Source organism: Solanum stenotomum, chromosome 6 (genome assembly GCF_019186545.1).
Source record: "Solanum stenotomum isolate F172 chromosome 6, ASM1918654v1, whole genome shotgun sequence".
Taxonomy (NCBI): Eukaryota; Viridiplantae; Streptophyta; class Magnoliopsida; order Solanales; family Solanaceae; genus Solanum; species Solanum stenotomum.
The window spans coordinates 54,631,290-54,649,519 of NC_064287.1; the positions used below are offsets into that span (position 1 = coordinate 54,631,290).

General features: G+C 37.0%; 2 protein-coding genes across 3 annotated transcripts; both read right to left on the reverse strand.

Moving 5' to 3' along the window:
* Positions 1 to 492: 492 nt before the first annotated feature.
* On the reverse strand, positions 493 to 17,851 carry LOC125869450 (uncharacterized). Of its 2 annotated transcripts, XM_049550029.1 has the most exons (5): positions 17,803 to 17,851; positions 8,584 to 8,923; positions 4,069 to 4,304; positions 3,065 to 3,872; positions 493 to 2,972 (listed from the first exon to the last, which is right to left on the reverse strand). In XM_049550029.1, the coding sequence occupies exons 3-5, from the start codon at positions 4,300 to 4,302 to the stop codon at positions 778 to 780; spliced, it is 3,237 nt and encodes a 1,078-aa protein (XP_049405986.1). In that variant the 5' UTR covers positions 4,303 to 4,304; positions 8,584 to 8,923; positions 17,803 to 17,851; the 3' UTR covers positions 493 to 777. The 2 variants fall into 2 exon arrangements, with proteins under 2 accessions (XP_049405986.1, XP_049405987.1); XM_049550030.1 differs by lacking the exons at positions 8,584 to 8,923; positions 17,803 to 17,851 and adding an exon at positions 17,389 to 17,554.
* On the reverse strand, positions 10,312 to 17,784 carry LOC125869451 (uncharacterized). Its single transcript, XM_049550032.1, has 4 exons — positions 17,706 to 17,784; positions 13,679 to 13,914; positions 12,680 to 13,481; positions 10,312 to 12,586 (listed from the first exon to the last, which is right to left on the reverse strand). The coding sequence occupies exons 2-4, from the start codon at positions 13,910 to 13,912 to the stop codon at positions 10,413 to 10,415; spliced, it is 3,210 nt and encodes a 1,069-aa protein (XP_049405989.1). The 5' UTR covers positions 13,913 to 13,914; positions 17,706 to 17,784; the 3' UTR covers positions 10,312 to 10,412.
* Positions 17,852 to 18,230: the final 379 nt, after the last annotated feature.

Here is an 18,230-nt window from a genome sequence, read left to right on the forward strand (position 1 = left end):
GTACACTGTCCAACCTAATACTTTTGGTAGGCCCAAACTTGAAATCTTTTCAAGACTTTTAGATATGTGTTGTCATTATTATACATTGCAAGATAACAAAAACAAGAAATAGAACAAAATAAATAAATAGGTAATATTTTAGTTATTATGTCTCAATTCCAAATAAGTAAAAATCGAACTGACCATGTGAATCTTGAGTTTCCTCTATCCTATTATTCTTCCAACTATAGAGTTAGTCACATCTCTTTGTTCATATCTGTAGCAACGACATTATTCTCATAGTCGTTTATTTTACAATTATTGTTATTATGTGTTACTTGAGCCAAGCATCTTCCAGTAACAGCCTTCACTATCTCCACGAGTAAGATCAGCGTACACTAAACCCTCCAAAGACCACAGCTATGGGATTAGATGGGTATGTTGTTGTACTTATAATTTTCAGAGGCCAACTCCCATGAAGATCTTATGTTAAGATAAGAGGGAAAAAGCATGTGGAAGCCAACAACATTCACTGAATAGCATTAATAAAATGCTAATAGCACAAGACATTATGCAGCATCTTGCTGAATACAGGGTCAGTAGATCCAATGGCAGAAACATAATAATGGGGGCTCCAAATTATGGAGCAAGAACAAAGACATGTACAACAACAATCCCCATGCAGCTAAAAAATTCACTCCTGAAATTCATAAAAGAAGCTCCCTAAATCCGTTAATCGGTTAATGTCACTCTATGAGCGATGAATGGATGAAATTACAGCCTCGTTTTCCCTGTGTTTTAAGTTAACAGGACAGCCGAAGGAGTGCCTGCAGGGCATCTTTGTCTCCGAGGGCGTCTAGGTGTCTTTCCCCACCCTGTTAGGCTTTTATTGTCTTCCAAACTGGCTTCAATGTTATTAAGTTGGTGTATTAGTGGAGAGCTCGTTGTTGTTGTGGTCAAAACCGGGGCTGGGGCAGGGGTACTGGTGTCCACAACTTTTTTCCGCCTTCCCCTAGTACCTCCATTTCTTGTCCCATTCCTTCTTGTCAAACTGGAGTTCCAAGTATGGCCTGTTGCTCTCATCAACCCTCCAAATATCTGAATGTCTTCGGTCACCTCATGCCTTGACAATGAAGCTAGACCGGGAAGGATATCCCTTTGGAAGTCCCTCCGCTGTCTTCCCCTTCTTGCATTCCCTCTTCGGGGTCGGTTTGTTAGTGAACTGGCTCCTGCATCTTCCACTGTTTGGACTTCAGGAACAAATGGCTTGGGCATGTAGTCTTCCTCCTTGGTCTCTGTTAATTGCAATGTCATTGCTTCAAAGTAATCAATTTCCTTAAAAGCACTATGTGTAACCATCATGTTGTTGTTCTTGAATGTAATTTCTTTAGCAGACGGAGTACTATCTAGCTCGGCTGCACAAGAAGAGACCACATCAACAAACCATCGAAGAGATGTCAGAGGATCATCAGACATATCACTGTGTCTTTCCTCAGTCGAGATGCAATGAGTGGATGATGAGATGGCAACTATTGCTTCTGCTGCAGTCCTGAGTAATTCCTCCTGTGTTTGCTCAGGTTTATGGTCCGGCAGCTGCAAAGATGCCCCACGTTGCTTTTCGTCTTCTTCTCTAGGCAAATTATCTTGTTCAATGTCCATAACTACAGGAGCTTCCAGATCTATATCCAAAATAGTCTTCACATTGGACTTGTTGGTTTCAGATGAAACTGGTTCTTCATCCTCAGTAATACATGAGTTCAGATCAAAGTGATTCTTGATGTTGATAGTTTTTGTCTCCATCACTTTCGTAGTAACGATATGTACTACAGCATCAGATTCCTCGGGCTCAACCATAGAAAGGTCACAAGCCACGTTAATGTCGATCACCATACTCCTCCTCTCATGTCTGATAGTCTTTCTCTCAGGAGAGGAACGGAGATTAGCAGAAGCAGAAACAAGTGATGATGATGACTCATTTCTGGAAGCAATGGGAATATCGAGGATTGGAACACCAAGAATTTTTCTTACATGTCCCATCTCGCACACTTCTTTTGCGGTCTTCATATGGTGATGTTCCAAAGCTGATGGATCACTCTGGCAGAAAGGAGAGTTTGAGTAAGCCTGGACAAATCCTGAATCTGCTGAAGTTCCACCTATCCTTGTATTGACGTCCTCATTTTTATAATTTGCTTTAGCTTTAAGCCACGGCAAAACTGTCACAGGGTCTTGACGCTCTCTTTTTTCATTACTACACTCAACATCTTGCCTGGGAGGTTCCTCACTGAGTGCACTTGTTGCTAGCACATTTAAGTTGAAACCTTTTGCAGATTTCACATCCGTATTGTTAGAACTAATGAGAAAATTCTCGCATGCATTATTAGAGGAATGTTCAGATGTAAACCGGTCCCCCTTAATGTAGCTCAAAGAGTCAAAAGCACCTGAAGGGACGTGAATTGGTGATTCTTTTGTCCCAGATGAGGACCCATGGTAGAAAACATTTCGGTTGGGTATCCCACTGGGACAGCCTGGACGCACCCTAGAACTGCCACCATTAGCTTGCCAATAGTCTCCAATTTGGCTCTGAGATGACTGTGAATCCATACCAACTGCTGCAGATGAGTTGAAAAATGAGTTTGTATGCAATGAGGATAACCTCTGAGTAAAGCTACTGTTTGGCTTCTCCCAAGAAGAGACAGAATGCGGCCACAAACTGCTAAATTCAGAGGAACTTGCACATGGAAATGGACTAGCCATCTTGGAAGTAACAAATGGTCCCACTTGAGTATAATTAGACTGCTCACCATTTCTGTGAGACATATCTAAACTATGTCCTGTTCTATCTTTCCAAATGCCATCCTTAATATGGTGAACTAGAAGAGCGCCTGGAGCTTGATAGGCTTTGTTAATCATTGCTGGTGCTTGATGGGAAGCTGCAGGGATCTTTTCTTCTTCGAGACCTCTTGGTAATGAAACTGAGCTACCTTTGATGTTACCTGCAAATTGAAGCAACTCAAGATAGGTATAAATGAATTCCGGAAGCAGCTAAACTCAAGAAATATACAGAAGTTTCAGAAGAAACTATTACCGGTTTCATATGCCGAAGCCAACCACTCCCTCTCTTTGCCTCTACTGCGATTGTATAGGTTACTTAAAGACTCATTTGGGCTGGCACAATTGGAATTCCAAGGCAAAGCCACAAATGGCGGATTTGGTTTTGCAGAAGCATTTATGCTTCTAGTCTCTTTATGATTATTACCGTAACCAAGAAAATCAACAGGATCAGTTGCTTCATCAAGCTGCGCTGGTTCATTTAGGTCAGCCAACCCAATTGAGCCTCTCAAACATGAATTGGATGTTGAAGCATCTTTTCGGCTATCACCTTTTGCAGCACCATCGCCACCAAGAAACAATTTTTTTCCGTTCTCTTGAGGAACTACATAATTTCCATTAACAGGATAACTAGGATGTAAAGATCCTGCATTATCTCGCGACTGCCCACCATCTTCTGTATCTATGTAATCATCGGCTGGAAGGTGAAGATCAAACAACATTTTCCGGACCTTTGAGGGCCTAGCCTCCAAAATATCACAGGCTTTCGAAGAATAACCATTTTGCATTTGAACTCGACCAGGCTGTACACCATCTCCTTTTGAAGAACTAAAGGGAGAATTAACATTTTCAGTACCAGATGTAGATGGTCTAGTATAACTAGAATTTTCCAACGGAAAGTTTGCGATGTGCCATTTCCGAACATCCTCAGATGGTACTTGAGGTCCTAGGTGACTGGATGAACATGATGGCTCCATTGATGAGCGATATTTATGCATTTCCTTCCTTTTAAATTCGTCCATCATGTCCCTTTGAATTCTGTAAAGGCGATGAAGTTCCACCACCTACAAGCAAACCATTGCATAAGTATATTTGTAACACCATTGACACAAGGCAAAAAAAAAAAAGGATTACATGACAGATGAAGAGATTTTGAAGCAGGAGAGTTTAAGAGACCGCGGCATTAGGATATGTAGAACCATACTGAAAACCAAAATTTCCAACTAACCTCTCAAAAAAGAAAAGAAATGGAAGCATTACCTGATTCCTGAATATGGCCTCGTGTTCAAGCATTGTCTGCTTTAGAATGTCCTTATCATACCCTGGATATGCATTAGTTGTAGTCCTCGGGGTGAAACCATTACAATATTGCCCGTTTGGTAATGTCTTATCTCCATAAGATGGGGTCCAACTGCTGCTGTTAGAATCCTCATTAAGGTCCTTCATAGAGTAATAGCTTGGTAGGAATCCTTTGTAGTGCACTTGTGTTCCCATTCCTGCCAAGATTTGGCATCAAAGAATTTAATTAAAACCAAACAGTTTATTCTGAATAAACTTTGAAATTGTTCTAAAAAGATGACCACAATGAAACAGAATTGAGATACTCAGAATCTACACATCTATTTACGAACATATGATCCCAACAGATTACAGCAAACACCAACGGCGGCATTATGTAAAGCACATCTATGTTGAGAGGGCCAACATTCCTTACACATTTAGCAAAATGAAGGTTAAGTGATTTAGACAGAACTTTGGTATCAAACACGTGCTAGGGGAGTGTATGACTTCAGAAAAAGATGTGCTGTAGAATAGATAAGAACAAGTAGAACACAAAGATGATCAATTGAGGAACAAGCCTAAGATGGTTTAACTATATCCCACGTAGACCTCCATATGCACCGATTTACAGGTGCAACACCATGATGATTGAAAATAATAAAAGAGGACTTATCTAAATCACATGACGGTAGTTGTATCAGTAGACATACAATTTCTTGAAATGATGCTGGAGTTGGATTAAAAAAAAAAAAACACAACAGGTTCAATAACTGATAGCAGGGGTAGAGATTAAGACTAAGTTGTGGTTACGCTTACATAAAGTTCGGTGTTCCTCAAGAGTATTTTAGTTATGCGTTGAGACTTGTATGTTTGTGTAGGGGTAAGTATGATTCTCTAATTTAGAGAACCCCTAACTTGCCTTGAATGACAAACTATTTTTGCCAACTAGAGGATATCTTCATTGACGGGCCCATGGGTTATACCCTAAAACAGAAAAGAGGAAAAGGTAAAAAAGAAACTATTCTGCTTCAAGTAACATCTTTCAAAAGCAACCACGACAACTTTCCCCTACATAAATCAGCAATTGATATTTTATTAACATTTCCATATAACCGGTTGTACAGATTACAAATTAATGAGGCCAGATCAGCACATGCAAAATTATCTCCAAGATTAGCAGAGTTTGCCCACGGTGTCCGAACTTGTGGACTGCTTCTCTTTTGTACTCTTTCCTAAGTTTAACATGCAACAATTCTTGGATACTGGAGCAGGTAGTCAGCATCAAAAGATAACTATGTTTATACCAAGTAAAACAATCCAAAAGACCTTTAAAGGAAAAATTGCACAAGAGCAACCCCAAGTACTGCACGCACTCTGCACGGTTCTCACCAGCAACATGGGGGAAAACTCCTTGCTTTTTTTATCTCCTAGAGTATACTTTGTTAAAGTTATGTTCACACGCACCCATTTCAAGATTTCAAATTAATTATTCTGTATAGCATACAGTAACGAGGAACCAACTCTTCTTTTTTCCATAATTAATTACAACCACAACATAGTGCCCAAGGATAGCAGAGGAAACAAATAGTAATAAGAATTTCAGGACACCTTGAAGAATTTTATGAAGAGAAGATCAATAGCATAGATACTATCCTGGAAAAGACTATTACAGGTTGTTATTTTTTCCCAAAAAGAGGAAACGCAAAAATTGTTCTGCTTCAAGTATATCTTTCAAAAGCTAACTTCGATTACTTTCTCTTTACAGTTTACATAAATCAGCAAGATTATCTCTGGGAGTAGAAGACTTTGACCACTATGTACAAGCGACAATTCTTGGATACTGGAACATGTCATCAGCATCAATAGAAAACTGTTGTTTCTACCGAGTAAATAATCCCAAATAGACCTGTTGTAAATATTCTTAGAAACCTAACCGTCAAAGGACAAATTGCACTAGAGACACCCAAGTATTGCACGCACTCTGCACGATTCTCACCAGCAATATGGGGGAAAACTCCTAGCTTAAATCAAATTACTTACAAAATAGAATCAAACAATACAGCAAATGTAATACACAAGTAAGGGTAAGAAAGCAAATGATCAAATATCTGAAATGATACGAGAAATAGTAAAAGGTGATGGAGTACTGCTATCTGAAGCTTAGAAACAGAATCACTTGTCTGCATCACTAATGATATCTTCCTCCATTTATTTCTTACCCTGTTTCTTTTAAAGTTCTTTCACACAGATAGAGAGAGGGGACGGAGGAATAAAGGGAAGAGGAGAAATCGACTCACGAGATGTAAGACGACTTTCTCTATTTAAAGATGCCATAACCTTTAGAGATGTATCACAATAAAATGATAATTAATGAACTATTCCTTCTTGATTAATTCGTTAATGTACCTCTCTTGCATCGAGTTTAACATGCGATGTTCTTGGATATTAGAGCATGTAGTAAGCATCAAAGAAAAATGTGTTTCTACCAACTAAAATAATTCCAAATAGACCTGCCAAAAATATTCTTAGAAACCTCACCATCGTGATTTTTAAAGGACAAATTGCATGAAAGCAACCTAATTATTGCACATACTCTGCGCGATTCTCATAGGCAACAAGGACAAAAAAAACCTCCTAGATTTTTTTCTCCTAGAGAACACTTTCAACATCCAATATGTGAGAATTCCATGGACATTTTCAATTACTATTCTGTTAAAGTTGTGTTCACACACACCGGTTACAAGACTTAAAACTAATTACTCCTGACAGCATAGGGTGATGAGGAACCAACTTGTCTTGTCCATTGCTATTAGAACCACAATGTAGTGCGCAAGGATACAAGAGGAAACAAACAAGACAACAGATACCGATCAAAATTGCAATTAATTTGGAAATTTGTCTCTAAGCAGCACCAAAATCCAAAACTATCCAATTACCGTAATCTACTCATGAAGACAGAAACAAGACTATCAGAACGCGTTGAAAAATTTTATGAAGAGAAGATCAATTGCATGGATACTAACCTGAAGAAGATTCTTTCAGGTTTATTTCCCAAAAAGAGGAAATGGAAAAACCTATCCTGCTTCAAGTATATCTTTCAAAAGCTTAACTTTGACGGTTTTCCCTTTACATAAATAAGCAATTAATACTTTGTTAACATTTCCATGTAATTGGTTGTATAGATTACAAATTAACAATGCCAGATCAGCACATGCAAGATTATCTCTAGGAGTAGAAGACTTTGCACGCAACGTGTGAATGTGTGGACTTCTCTTTTGTACTCTTTCCTAAGCTTAACATGAGACAATTCTTGGATACGAGAACATGTAGTCAACACCTTCCCCTTCGCACTTTGCTCACCCTATCCATCCGTGCGCTGACAGGTAGGGCTTATCTATGTGATTCGCTGCGCTTGCCTGCACCTATCAGCTGATTCTATTGCCTGCCGGTTAGCGAAACTTTTCCCGTAGTCAAAAGATAATTGTGTTTCTACCAAGCCCTTATAAAATAATATTTAAAAACCTGTATTTCTACCAGGTAAAATAATCCCAAATAGACCTGTTAAAAATATTCTTACAAAAACCTTGCCATCATATTTTTCAAAGGACAAATTGCACCCGAGCATCCCGAGTAACGCACGCACTTTGCATGATTCTCACAAGCAACATGTGGAAAAAATCCTAAACTTTTTTGTCTCCTAGAGCGCACTTTCAACAACACACGAGACTTTCGTGGGCATTTTCATTTACTGTTTTGTTAAAGTTGCGTTCACACGCACCGATTTCAAGACTTAAATTAATCGCTCCCTATAGCATAGGGTAGCAAGGAACCAACTCGCCTTGCCCATCATTAACTAGAACCACAATGTAGTGCCCAAGGATACTATAGGAAGCAAACAAGACAACGGACAGTAACCGAGATTGCAATTAATTTAGAAATCCATCTCTAAGCAACATGAAAATCCCCAACTCTCCAATTATCATAATCTGCTAACAAAGACTAGCAACCAATCTTGTAATAGCATATAAATTGGATTTTAATCTACTCCACTCTCACCATGAACTTCCTAAATTGGATTTTAATAACTAGTATAGGTCTTTCTTCTAATAAAGTCTCAGTCTTTACTCATGCAATTCAAAGTTTAAACCATTACCCAAAATAACTCACTTTATAAGCAACAAAGTTCCAATCTTTTTCAACTGTAAGAGTAAATGAAGCACAAATCACTTTAAAACCAACAAAGTTCCAATCTTTTTCACTTGTTAGAGTAAATGAAGAAATCATAAACACAAAAGTCACAAAAAAGATCCCAAATAGAGAGGATCACTAGTAAACTCAAGAACTTAATCAAATCTACAAATAACATTAAAAAAATGTATAAACACAATTACCCATAGAATCTAAAACCAAGCAAAAAAACAAAATAGACTTATTTTGTCCTTGGATTTTTAAAGTCAAATAAGAATAAATCAAGCAAAATATACAAGAATTTACCTCAACCCCACATCTTGGCAGCACTTGTTCTCAACACCCTTTTTCATGGATTGAACAACACTTGCAGCAATTCAAGAATCATGGAGAATTGAGTGACCCCAAAAAAAAAAAAAAGCAGAGGAACAAAAGAGGACAAAGTAATAAATAGTACACTAATAAGTACTCCCTCCCATTTTACATGATGTAGTAGCAATAATTATGAAAGAATTAGAAGAAAAGAACAAAGTGGGTAGTTTGCTAACACCACTGAAGAAACTCAGATCCTCATAAAACTGAAAAAAGATTGGAGATTTCGATCTGCTGGGGCCACAACTTCTCAGAAACAAAGAAAAAGAAAGCTCTTTTTTTTTTTAGAGAGAGAAGGGAAAATCAAGAAGAAGAGAGAGAAAGACACAAGTTCTATGAGACTTCAAAGGTTGTGTAGTACTATATTTTTGTAAAATATGAAGAAAGAAAGAGAGATCCCAGATAAGAAAAGCTTCACACAAACAAACGAGGCTTCTGTAATAACAGTGGACATGAAATTTGTCAACATTCGGTCTCTTTTTATTCCTCCGTTTCAATTTATTTGATTTAACACAAAGTTTGAACAATACCAAATAGCATAACTAAATATTATTATAACATAACATGATATAAAAAAAAAACATTAAGGTATAAATAAACTCTCAAAGTAATCTTAATTTATGAATATGCACGTCTAAACAGTTTAACTTCTCTACACTATATTAGTTAAACATTCAAACTTATAAAATGATTATCAAAAGTCAAGACGTGTATAAAATATATATGTCACGTCAATATCGGATTTTTATGAGGCATAGTAAAAATAAATTGAAGTGTTTAATTTATTAGTTATTGATTTAAATCAAGTTGAGGTGTATAGATGTGCACTCTCAAAATTGATGTCAAATTTGAGAGTATGTTAAACGTATTGCGCCAGTAAAAAAGTTAATTTGAACTAAAAAGTAATTAACTAAATTATCCTTATTTATTATGTATCTCAATTTATTTGTCATATTAATTTGTTTCCATATTTATTGTCATTATAAATAAATAAAATATGTGTGTTTTTTAGGAAATGAAAAAGAAATGGACATTTTCTAGATTCTCTCCACCTTCCTTGCTTTTAGTACAGATATTAGAGTGATAAAAAAAGAAACTGATAACCCCCTTCCCTCTTTCCTTGTCACATTATACCATAGATATAATATAAAAATATGTCTTTTAATTGCCAAAAAATCTATTTAAAAAAATAATTTGAATCTTTGAGAAAAAAGGTGACTAATAGCATTAATAAAATATTTTTAAAAAAAATTGCACACATGTTTTTTCAGTTAATTTTGAGTGCCTTTATTTTTGTTCAATAGGAATTTCTTTTATTCCTCATATATTTGCAATAGAATATTTCCTTTATAAACTTTACTTGTACTATTCAAATACTGTAAAATGATTCTTTTATGGTCTTAGTCCTATATTTCTTTTATTCAGTCTAATAAACAATTCATACTTATAATGTTAAAACACAAGAATATACATATAAATCAAAAGGCCGATCTTGTATATACAGTGTAACTTTCCTACGAAGACGAGGTTACATCATAGAGATTAGAATAACACAACTCATGAGGGATATAATAGATGTCTATGGAGTTTCCATCATTTCATTCTCTGAAACAATTCCTGCAATCACAAAAACATGTACAATGACAATCCTCATGTAGCTAAAAAAAATTCACTCCAGAAATTCATAAAATGAACGCGAATCGGTTAATGTCATCTCTATAAATGATGAATGGATGAAATTACAGAGTTATTTGCCCAGTGTTTTAAGTTAACAGGACAGGAGAAGGATTGCCTGCAGGGCATCTTTGTCTCCGAGGGCGTCTAGGCGTCTTTCCCCACCCTGTTAGGCTTTTGTTATCTTCCAAACTGGCTTCAATGTTGTTAAGTTGGTAAATTAGTGGAGAGGTTGTCGTTGTTGTGGTCAATACCGGGGTACTGGTGTCCACGACTTTTTTCCTCCTTCCCCTTGCACCTCCATTTCTTGTCGCGTTCCTTCTTGTCAAACTGGAGTTCCAAGTATGGCCTGTTGCTCTCATCAACCCTCCGAATATCTGGATGTCTTCAGTCACTTCATGCCTTGACAATGAAGACAGACCAGGAAGGACATCCCTTTGGAAGTCCCTCCTTTGTCTTCCCCTCCTTGCATTCCCTCTTCGTGGTCGGTTTGTTAGTGAACTGGCTGCTCCTGCATCTTCTACTGTTTGGACTTCAGGAACAAATGGCTTGGGCATGTAATCTTCCTCCTTGGTCTCTGTTAGTTGCAATGTCATGGCTTCAAAGTAATCTATTTCCTTAAAAGAACTATGTGCAAGTGCAACCATCATGTTGTTGTTCTTGCCTGTAATTTCTTTAGCAGATGGAGTACTATCAAGCTCCGCTGCACAAGAAGAGACCACGTCAACAAACCATCGAAGAGATTCCAGGGGATCATCAGACGGATCACTTTTTGCTTCCTCTATTGCGGTGCAATGAGTGGATGATGAGATGGAAACTATTGCTTCAGCTGCAGTCTTGAGTAGTTCCTCCTGTGTGTGCTGCGAAGATGCCTCATGTTGCTTCTCATCGTCTTCTCCAGGAAAATCATCTTGTTCATTGTCCATAAGTACAGGGGCTTCGAGGTCTATATCCAGAATAGTCTTCACACTGGCCTTATCGGTTACAGCAGAAACTGGTTCTTCTTCATCCTCAGTAATACATGAGTTCAAATCAAAGTGATTCCTGATGTTCATAGCTTTTGTCTCCAGCACTTTCTTAGTAGCGATTTGTTCTACAACATCAGGTTCCTCGGGCTCAAGCATAGAAAGGTCACAAGCCACGTTAATGTCGATCACCATACTCCTCCTCTCTTGTTTGATAGTTTTTCTCTCAGGAGAGGAACGAAGATTAGCAGAAGCAAAAACAAGTGATGATGACGACTCATTTCTGGAAGCAACGGGAATATCGAGGATTGGAACACCAAGGATTTTCCTTACATGTGGCGTCTCGACCACTTCTTTAGTGGTCTTCATATGGTGATGTTCCAAACCTGATGGATCACTCTGGCAAAAAAGAGGGTTTGAGTAAGCCTGGACAGAGCCTGAATTTGCTGAAGTTCCACCTATCCTAGTATTGACGCCCTCATTTTTACAATTTGCTTTAGCTTTAAGCCATGGCAACACAGTCACAGGGTCTTGATGCTCTCTTTTTTCATTACCAAACTCAACATCTCGCCTGGGAGGTTCCTCGCTGAGTGCACTCGTTGCTAGAACATTTAAGTTGAAGCCTTTTGCAGATTTTACATCCATATTGTTAGGGCTAATAAGAAAATTCTCACATGCATTATTAGAGGAACGTTCAGATGTAAACCGGTCCCCCTTAATGTAGCTCAAAGAGTCAAAAGCACCTGAAGGAATGTGAATTGGTGATTCTTTCGTCCCAGATGAAGACCCATGGTAGAAACCACTCCGGATGGGTAGCTCACCGGCACAACCTGGACGCAACCTAGAACTGTTACCATTAGCTTGCCAATAGTCTCCAATTTGGCTCTGAGATGACTGTGAACCCTTACCAACTGCTGCAGATGAGTTGAAAAATGAGTTTGTATGCAACGAGGATAACCTCTGAGTAAAGCTACCATTTGGCTTCTCCCAAGAAGAGACAGAGTGCGGCCACGAACTGCTAAATTCAGAGGAACTTGCACATGGATATGGACTAGCCATCTTGGAAGTAACAAATGGTCCCACTTGAGTATAATTAGACTGCTCACCATTTCTGTGAGACATATCTAAACTATGTCCTGTTCTATCTTTCCAAATACCATCCTTAATATGGTGAACTAGATGAGCGCCCGGAGCTTGATAGGCTTTGTTAATCATTACTGGTGCTTGATGGGAAGCTGCAGGGATCTTTTCTTCTTCGAAACCTCTTGGTAATGAAACCGAGCTACCTTTGATGTTACCTGCAAATTGAAGCAACTCAAAGATAGGTACAAAAGAATTCCGGAAGCTTTTAAACTTGAGTAATATACAGAAATTTCGGAAGGAACTGTCACCTGTTTCATGTGCCGAAGTCAACCACTCCCTCTCTTTGCCTCTACTGCGATCGTATAGGGTACTTAAAGACTCATTTGGGCTTGCACAATTGGAATTCCAAGGCAAAGCTACAAACGGTGAATTTGATTTTGCAGAAGCATTTATGCTTCTAGTCTCTTTATGATTATTATCATAACCAAGAAAATCAACAGGATCGGTTGCTTCATCAAGCTGCGCTGGTTCATTTAGGTCAGCCAACCCAATTGAGCTTCTCAAACACGAATTGGATGTTGAAGCATCTTTTCGGCTATCACCCTTTGCACCACCACCAAGAAACAATTTTGTTCCACTCTCTTGAGCAACTACATAATCTCCATTAGCAGGATAACAAGGATGTAAAGATCCTGCATTATCTCTCAACTGCCCACCTTCTTCTGTATCTAAGTAATCATCGGCTGGAAGGTGAAGATCAAACAATTTTTTCCGGACCTTTGAGGGCCTAGCCTCCAAAACATCACAGGCTTTCGAAGAATAATCATTTTGCATTTGAACTCGACCGGGCTGTAAACAATCTCCTTTTGAAGAACTAAAAGGAGAATTGACGATTTCAGTACCAGATGTAGATGGTCTAGTATAACTAGAATTTTCCAAGGGAACGTTTGTGATGTTCCATTTCCGGACATCCTCAGATGGTAGTTGAGGTCCTAGGTGACTGGATGAACATGATGGCTCCATTGATGAGCGATGTTTATGCATTTCCTTCCTTTTAAATTCGTCCATCATGTCCCTTTGAATTCTGTAAAGGCGATGAAGTTCAACCACCTACAAGCAAACCATTGCATAAGTATATTTGTAACGCTGTTGACACGAGACAAAAAAAGGATTACATGGCAGATGAAGATATTTGAAGCAAGAGAGTCCAAGAGACCACGGCGTTAGGATATGTAGAACCATACTGAAAACCAAAATTTCCCACTAACTTCTCAGAAAAGAAAAGAAAGAAAAAAGGGAAGCATTACCTGATTCCTGAATATGCCCTCGTGTTCAATCATTTTCTGCTTTAGAATGTCCTTATCATACCCTGGATATGCATCAGTTATAGTCCTCGGCGTGAAACCATTACAATATTGCCCGTTTGGTAAGGTCTTATCTCCATAAAATAGGGGCCAACTGCTGCTGTTAGCATCCTCATTAAGGTCCCTCATAGAGTAATAGCTTGGTAAGAATCCTTTATAGTGCACTTGTGTTCCCATTCCTGCCAAGATTTGGCATCAAAAAATTTAATTAAAACCAAACAGTTTATTCAGAACCTATGCATCTATTTACAAACATATGATCCCAACACATTACAGCAAACACCAACGGCATTTCAAACTCCTGTAGGCATAATGTAAAGCACATCTATTTTGAGAGGGCCAACATATCCTTACACATTTAGCAAAATGAAGGTTAAGCGAGATTAAACAGGACTTTGGTGTCTAAATGCAGATAGTTCAAATATCTAATTCCAGGAGGATTAAAAGATAAATTTTATCCAAGAAAACGTAGAATAACATGATACATGATTAAAATAGATATTCTGTAGCACACAAATATGATAACTTGAGGGAGCTAGCCTAAGATGGTTTAACTATATCCTACGTAAACCTCCATATGCACCGGTTTACAGGTGCAAACACCATGATGATTGAAAAAAATATAAGGACTTAGACCTAAATAACATAAAGGAAGTTGTATCAATAGACATACCATATCTTAAAATGATTGCAGAGTTAGCTAAAATGTAAGCACGACAGGTTCGATAATCAATAGCACGAGTAGAGATTTAAGACTAAGTTGTTGTTATACTTACATAAAGTCCGGTGTTCCTCAAGAGTCTTTTAGTTATGCGTTGAGACTTGCATGTTCGTGTAGGGGTAAGTATGAGAATTAGAGATTCTCTAATTTTAAAGAACCCCTAACTTGCCTTGAAAGACAAATTATTTTCACCAACTAGAGGATATCTTCATTGGCAGGCCCATGGTTATACCCTAAAACACAAATAAGAACATCAGGACGCGTTGAAGAATTTTATGAAGAGAAGATCAATTAATTTTATGAGTTCCCTTTTACATAAATCAGCAATTAATGTTTTATTAACATTTCCATGTAACCGGTTGTACAGATTACAAATTAATGATGACGATTAGCACATGCAAGATTATCTCCAGGAGTAGAAGACTAATAATTTAATAGAATCAAACAATACAACAATTTAATACACAAGTAAGGATAAGAAAGAAGATGATCAAATGTCTGACAAAATGATATGAGAAATAGTAAAAGGTGATGGAGTACTGCTATCTGAAGCTTAAAAACAGAATCACTTGTCTGCATCACCAATGATATCTTCCTCCATTTCTTTCTTTAAAAGTTCTTTTACAAAGATAGAGAGAGGGGACAAAGGAATAAAGGAAAAAGGAGAAATAGACTCACAAGATGTAAGACGACTTTCTCTATTTAAAGTCACCATACATGAAAACCACCTTTAGAGATGTATCACAATGGAAAATGATAATTAATGAACTATTCCTTTCTAGATTAATTAGTTAATGTACTTCTCTTGCGTCGAGTTTAACATGCGACGATTCTTGGCTATTGGGGCATGTAGTCTGCATCGAAAGATAAATGTATGTGTTTCAACCAAGTAAACTAATCCCAAATAGACCTGCCAAAAATATTCTTAGAAACCTCGCCTTAGTATTTTCAAAGGACAAATTGCACCAAAGCTACCCAATTATTGCACGCAAGCGGCTTAATTATTGCACACACTCTGCACGATTCTCATCGGCAACAAGGACAAAAAACACCTAGTTTTTTTTCTCCTAGAGAACACTTACAAAATCCAATATATGAGACTTGCATATACTTTTCCAATTAGTCATTTGTTAAAGTTATGTCCACCAGCGGTTTCAAGACTTAAAACTAATTGCTCCCTATAATAGCATACAGTAACAAGGAACCAACTCGTCTTGTCCGTCATTAATTTGAACCACAATGTAGTGCCCAAGGATACAAGAGGAAACAAACAAGACAATGGACACCAGTCAAAATTGCAATTCATCTGAAAATTTGTCTCTAAGGAGCACCAAAATCCAAAACTCTCCAATTCCGTAATATACTCATGAAGACAGAAACAAGAATATCAGGAGGCCTTGAAGAATTTTATGAAGAGAAGATCAATTGCATAGATATTGTCCTGAAGAAGACTCTTTCAGGTTTTTTTTCCCAAAAACAGGATATGGTAAAAACTATTTTGCTTAAAATATATCTTTCAAAAGCTTAACTTCGATGGATTTTCCTTTACATTAATCAACACTTAATGTTTTGTTAACATTTCCATGTAATTGGTTGTATAGATTACAAATTAATGACGCCGGATTAGCACATGCAAGATTATCTCCAGGAGTGACTATGCACGCGACTTGTGAACGTGTGGACTTCTCTTTTGTACTCTTTCCTAAGCTTAACGTGCAAAAATTCGTGGATACGGGAACATGTAGTCAGCATTGAAAGATAACTTTGTTTCTACCAAGTAAAACAATCCCAAATATACCTGTTAAAAATATTCTTGGAAACCTCGCCATCATGATTTTCAAAGGACAAATTGCACCAAAGCAGCCTAAGTATTGCACACACTCTGCACGAATCATACAAACAACATGTGGAAAACATCCTAACTATTTTGTCTCCTAGAGCGCACTTCCAACAACGCACGAGACTTTTGTGGACATTTTCAATTACTGTTTTGTTAAAGTTGCGTTCATACGCACCGGTTTCAAGACTTAAAATTAATTGCTCCCTATAGCATACAGAAACGAGAAACCAACTCGTCTTGTCCATCGTTAATTAGAACCACAATGTTGTGCCCAAGGATACAAGAGGAAACAAACAGTAATCAAGATTGCAATTAATCTAGAAAGTCGTCTCTAAGCATCACAAAAATCTTAACTTTTCTTCTCCTAGAACACACATTCAACAACACATGAGCCTTCCGTGGACATTTTCAATTACTGTTTTGTTAAAGCTGTGTTCACACGCACCGGTTTCAAAACTTAAAACTAATTGCTCCCTATAGCATACAGTAACGAGGAACCAACTCATCTTGTCCATCATGAACTAAAACCACAATATAAAGCACAAGGATACAAGAGGAAAAAACAAGACAACGGACAGTAATCGAGGTTGCAATTAATCAAGAAATTCATCTCTAAGCAGCACGAAAATCCCCGACTCTCTAGTTATCAAAATCTGCTAACAAAGACAAGCAACCAATCTTGTAATAGAACATAACTTAGATTTCAATGTACTCCACTCTCACCATGAACTTCCTAAATTGGATTTTAATGACTAGTATAACTCTTTCTTCTAATAAAGTTTCAATCTTTACTCATGCAATTCAAAGTTTTAACCTTTACCCAAAACAAATCACTTTATAAGCAACAAAGTTCCAATCTTTTTCACTTGTTAGAGTAAATGAAGCAAAAAAAAGATCCAAGATCAAAAGTAAAATTCAATCTCCAGATAACACAATAAATACCAAAAGAAAATGTTAAACACAATTACCCATAGAATCCAAAACTTGCTAAACAAAGCCAAAAAATAAATAAAAAAAGAAATATTCTGCTCTTGGATTTTCAAAGTCAAATAAGAATAAATCTAAAAAAAAGTAAAATATACAAGAATTTACCTCAACCCCACATCTTGGAAACACTTTTCCTCAACACCCTTTAAATGGATTGAACAATGAACAACACTAGCAGCAATTTAACAAATTCAAGAATCATGAAGAATTGAGTGACCCCAAAAAGAAGAAGCAGAGGAACAAAAGAGGACAAAGTAATAAATAGTACTTATAATAATAAGTACACCCTATATAAAAATGTCATTTTTTTCAACATAGTATAAAATAAAATAAAAAGTAAGTCATATAAATTCGAACAAGCAGAATAATAATAATTAAATAAGAATTAGAAGGAAAGAGCAAAGAGGGTAGTTTGATAATACCATTGAAGAAGCTCAGATCCTCATAAAACTGATAAAAGATTGTAGATTTCAATCTGCTGGGGCCACAAGTTCTCAGAAAGAGAGAAAAATAAAAAACTTTTTTTTAGAGAGAGAAGAGAAAATCAAGAAGAAGAGAGAGAAAGAGAGACAGACAGAAGTTGTATGAGACTTCAAAGGTTATGTTGTGTAATAGTACTATATATTTTTTTTTGTAAAAAAAGGAAGAAAGAAAGAGAGAGAAATCCCAGATAAGAAAATCTTGACACAAACAAACGAGGCTTCAATAACAACAGTGACATGAAATTTGTCAACATCCGGTCTCTTTTTTATTCCTATGCTTCTTCTTTTTTTTTCCTATTTATATATTACCGTCAAATCTCTCTATAACATATATATATATATATAAAAACATATAAATATTTTACTTTTGAGTTGAGTATGTATATCTAAACACTTCAATCAATTTCATTGTGTTACTTGAGTACATTCTAGTTTAGAAAATGATTATTTAGACACTTACAAAAT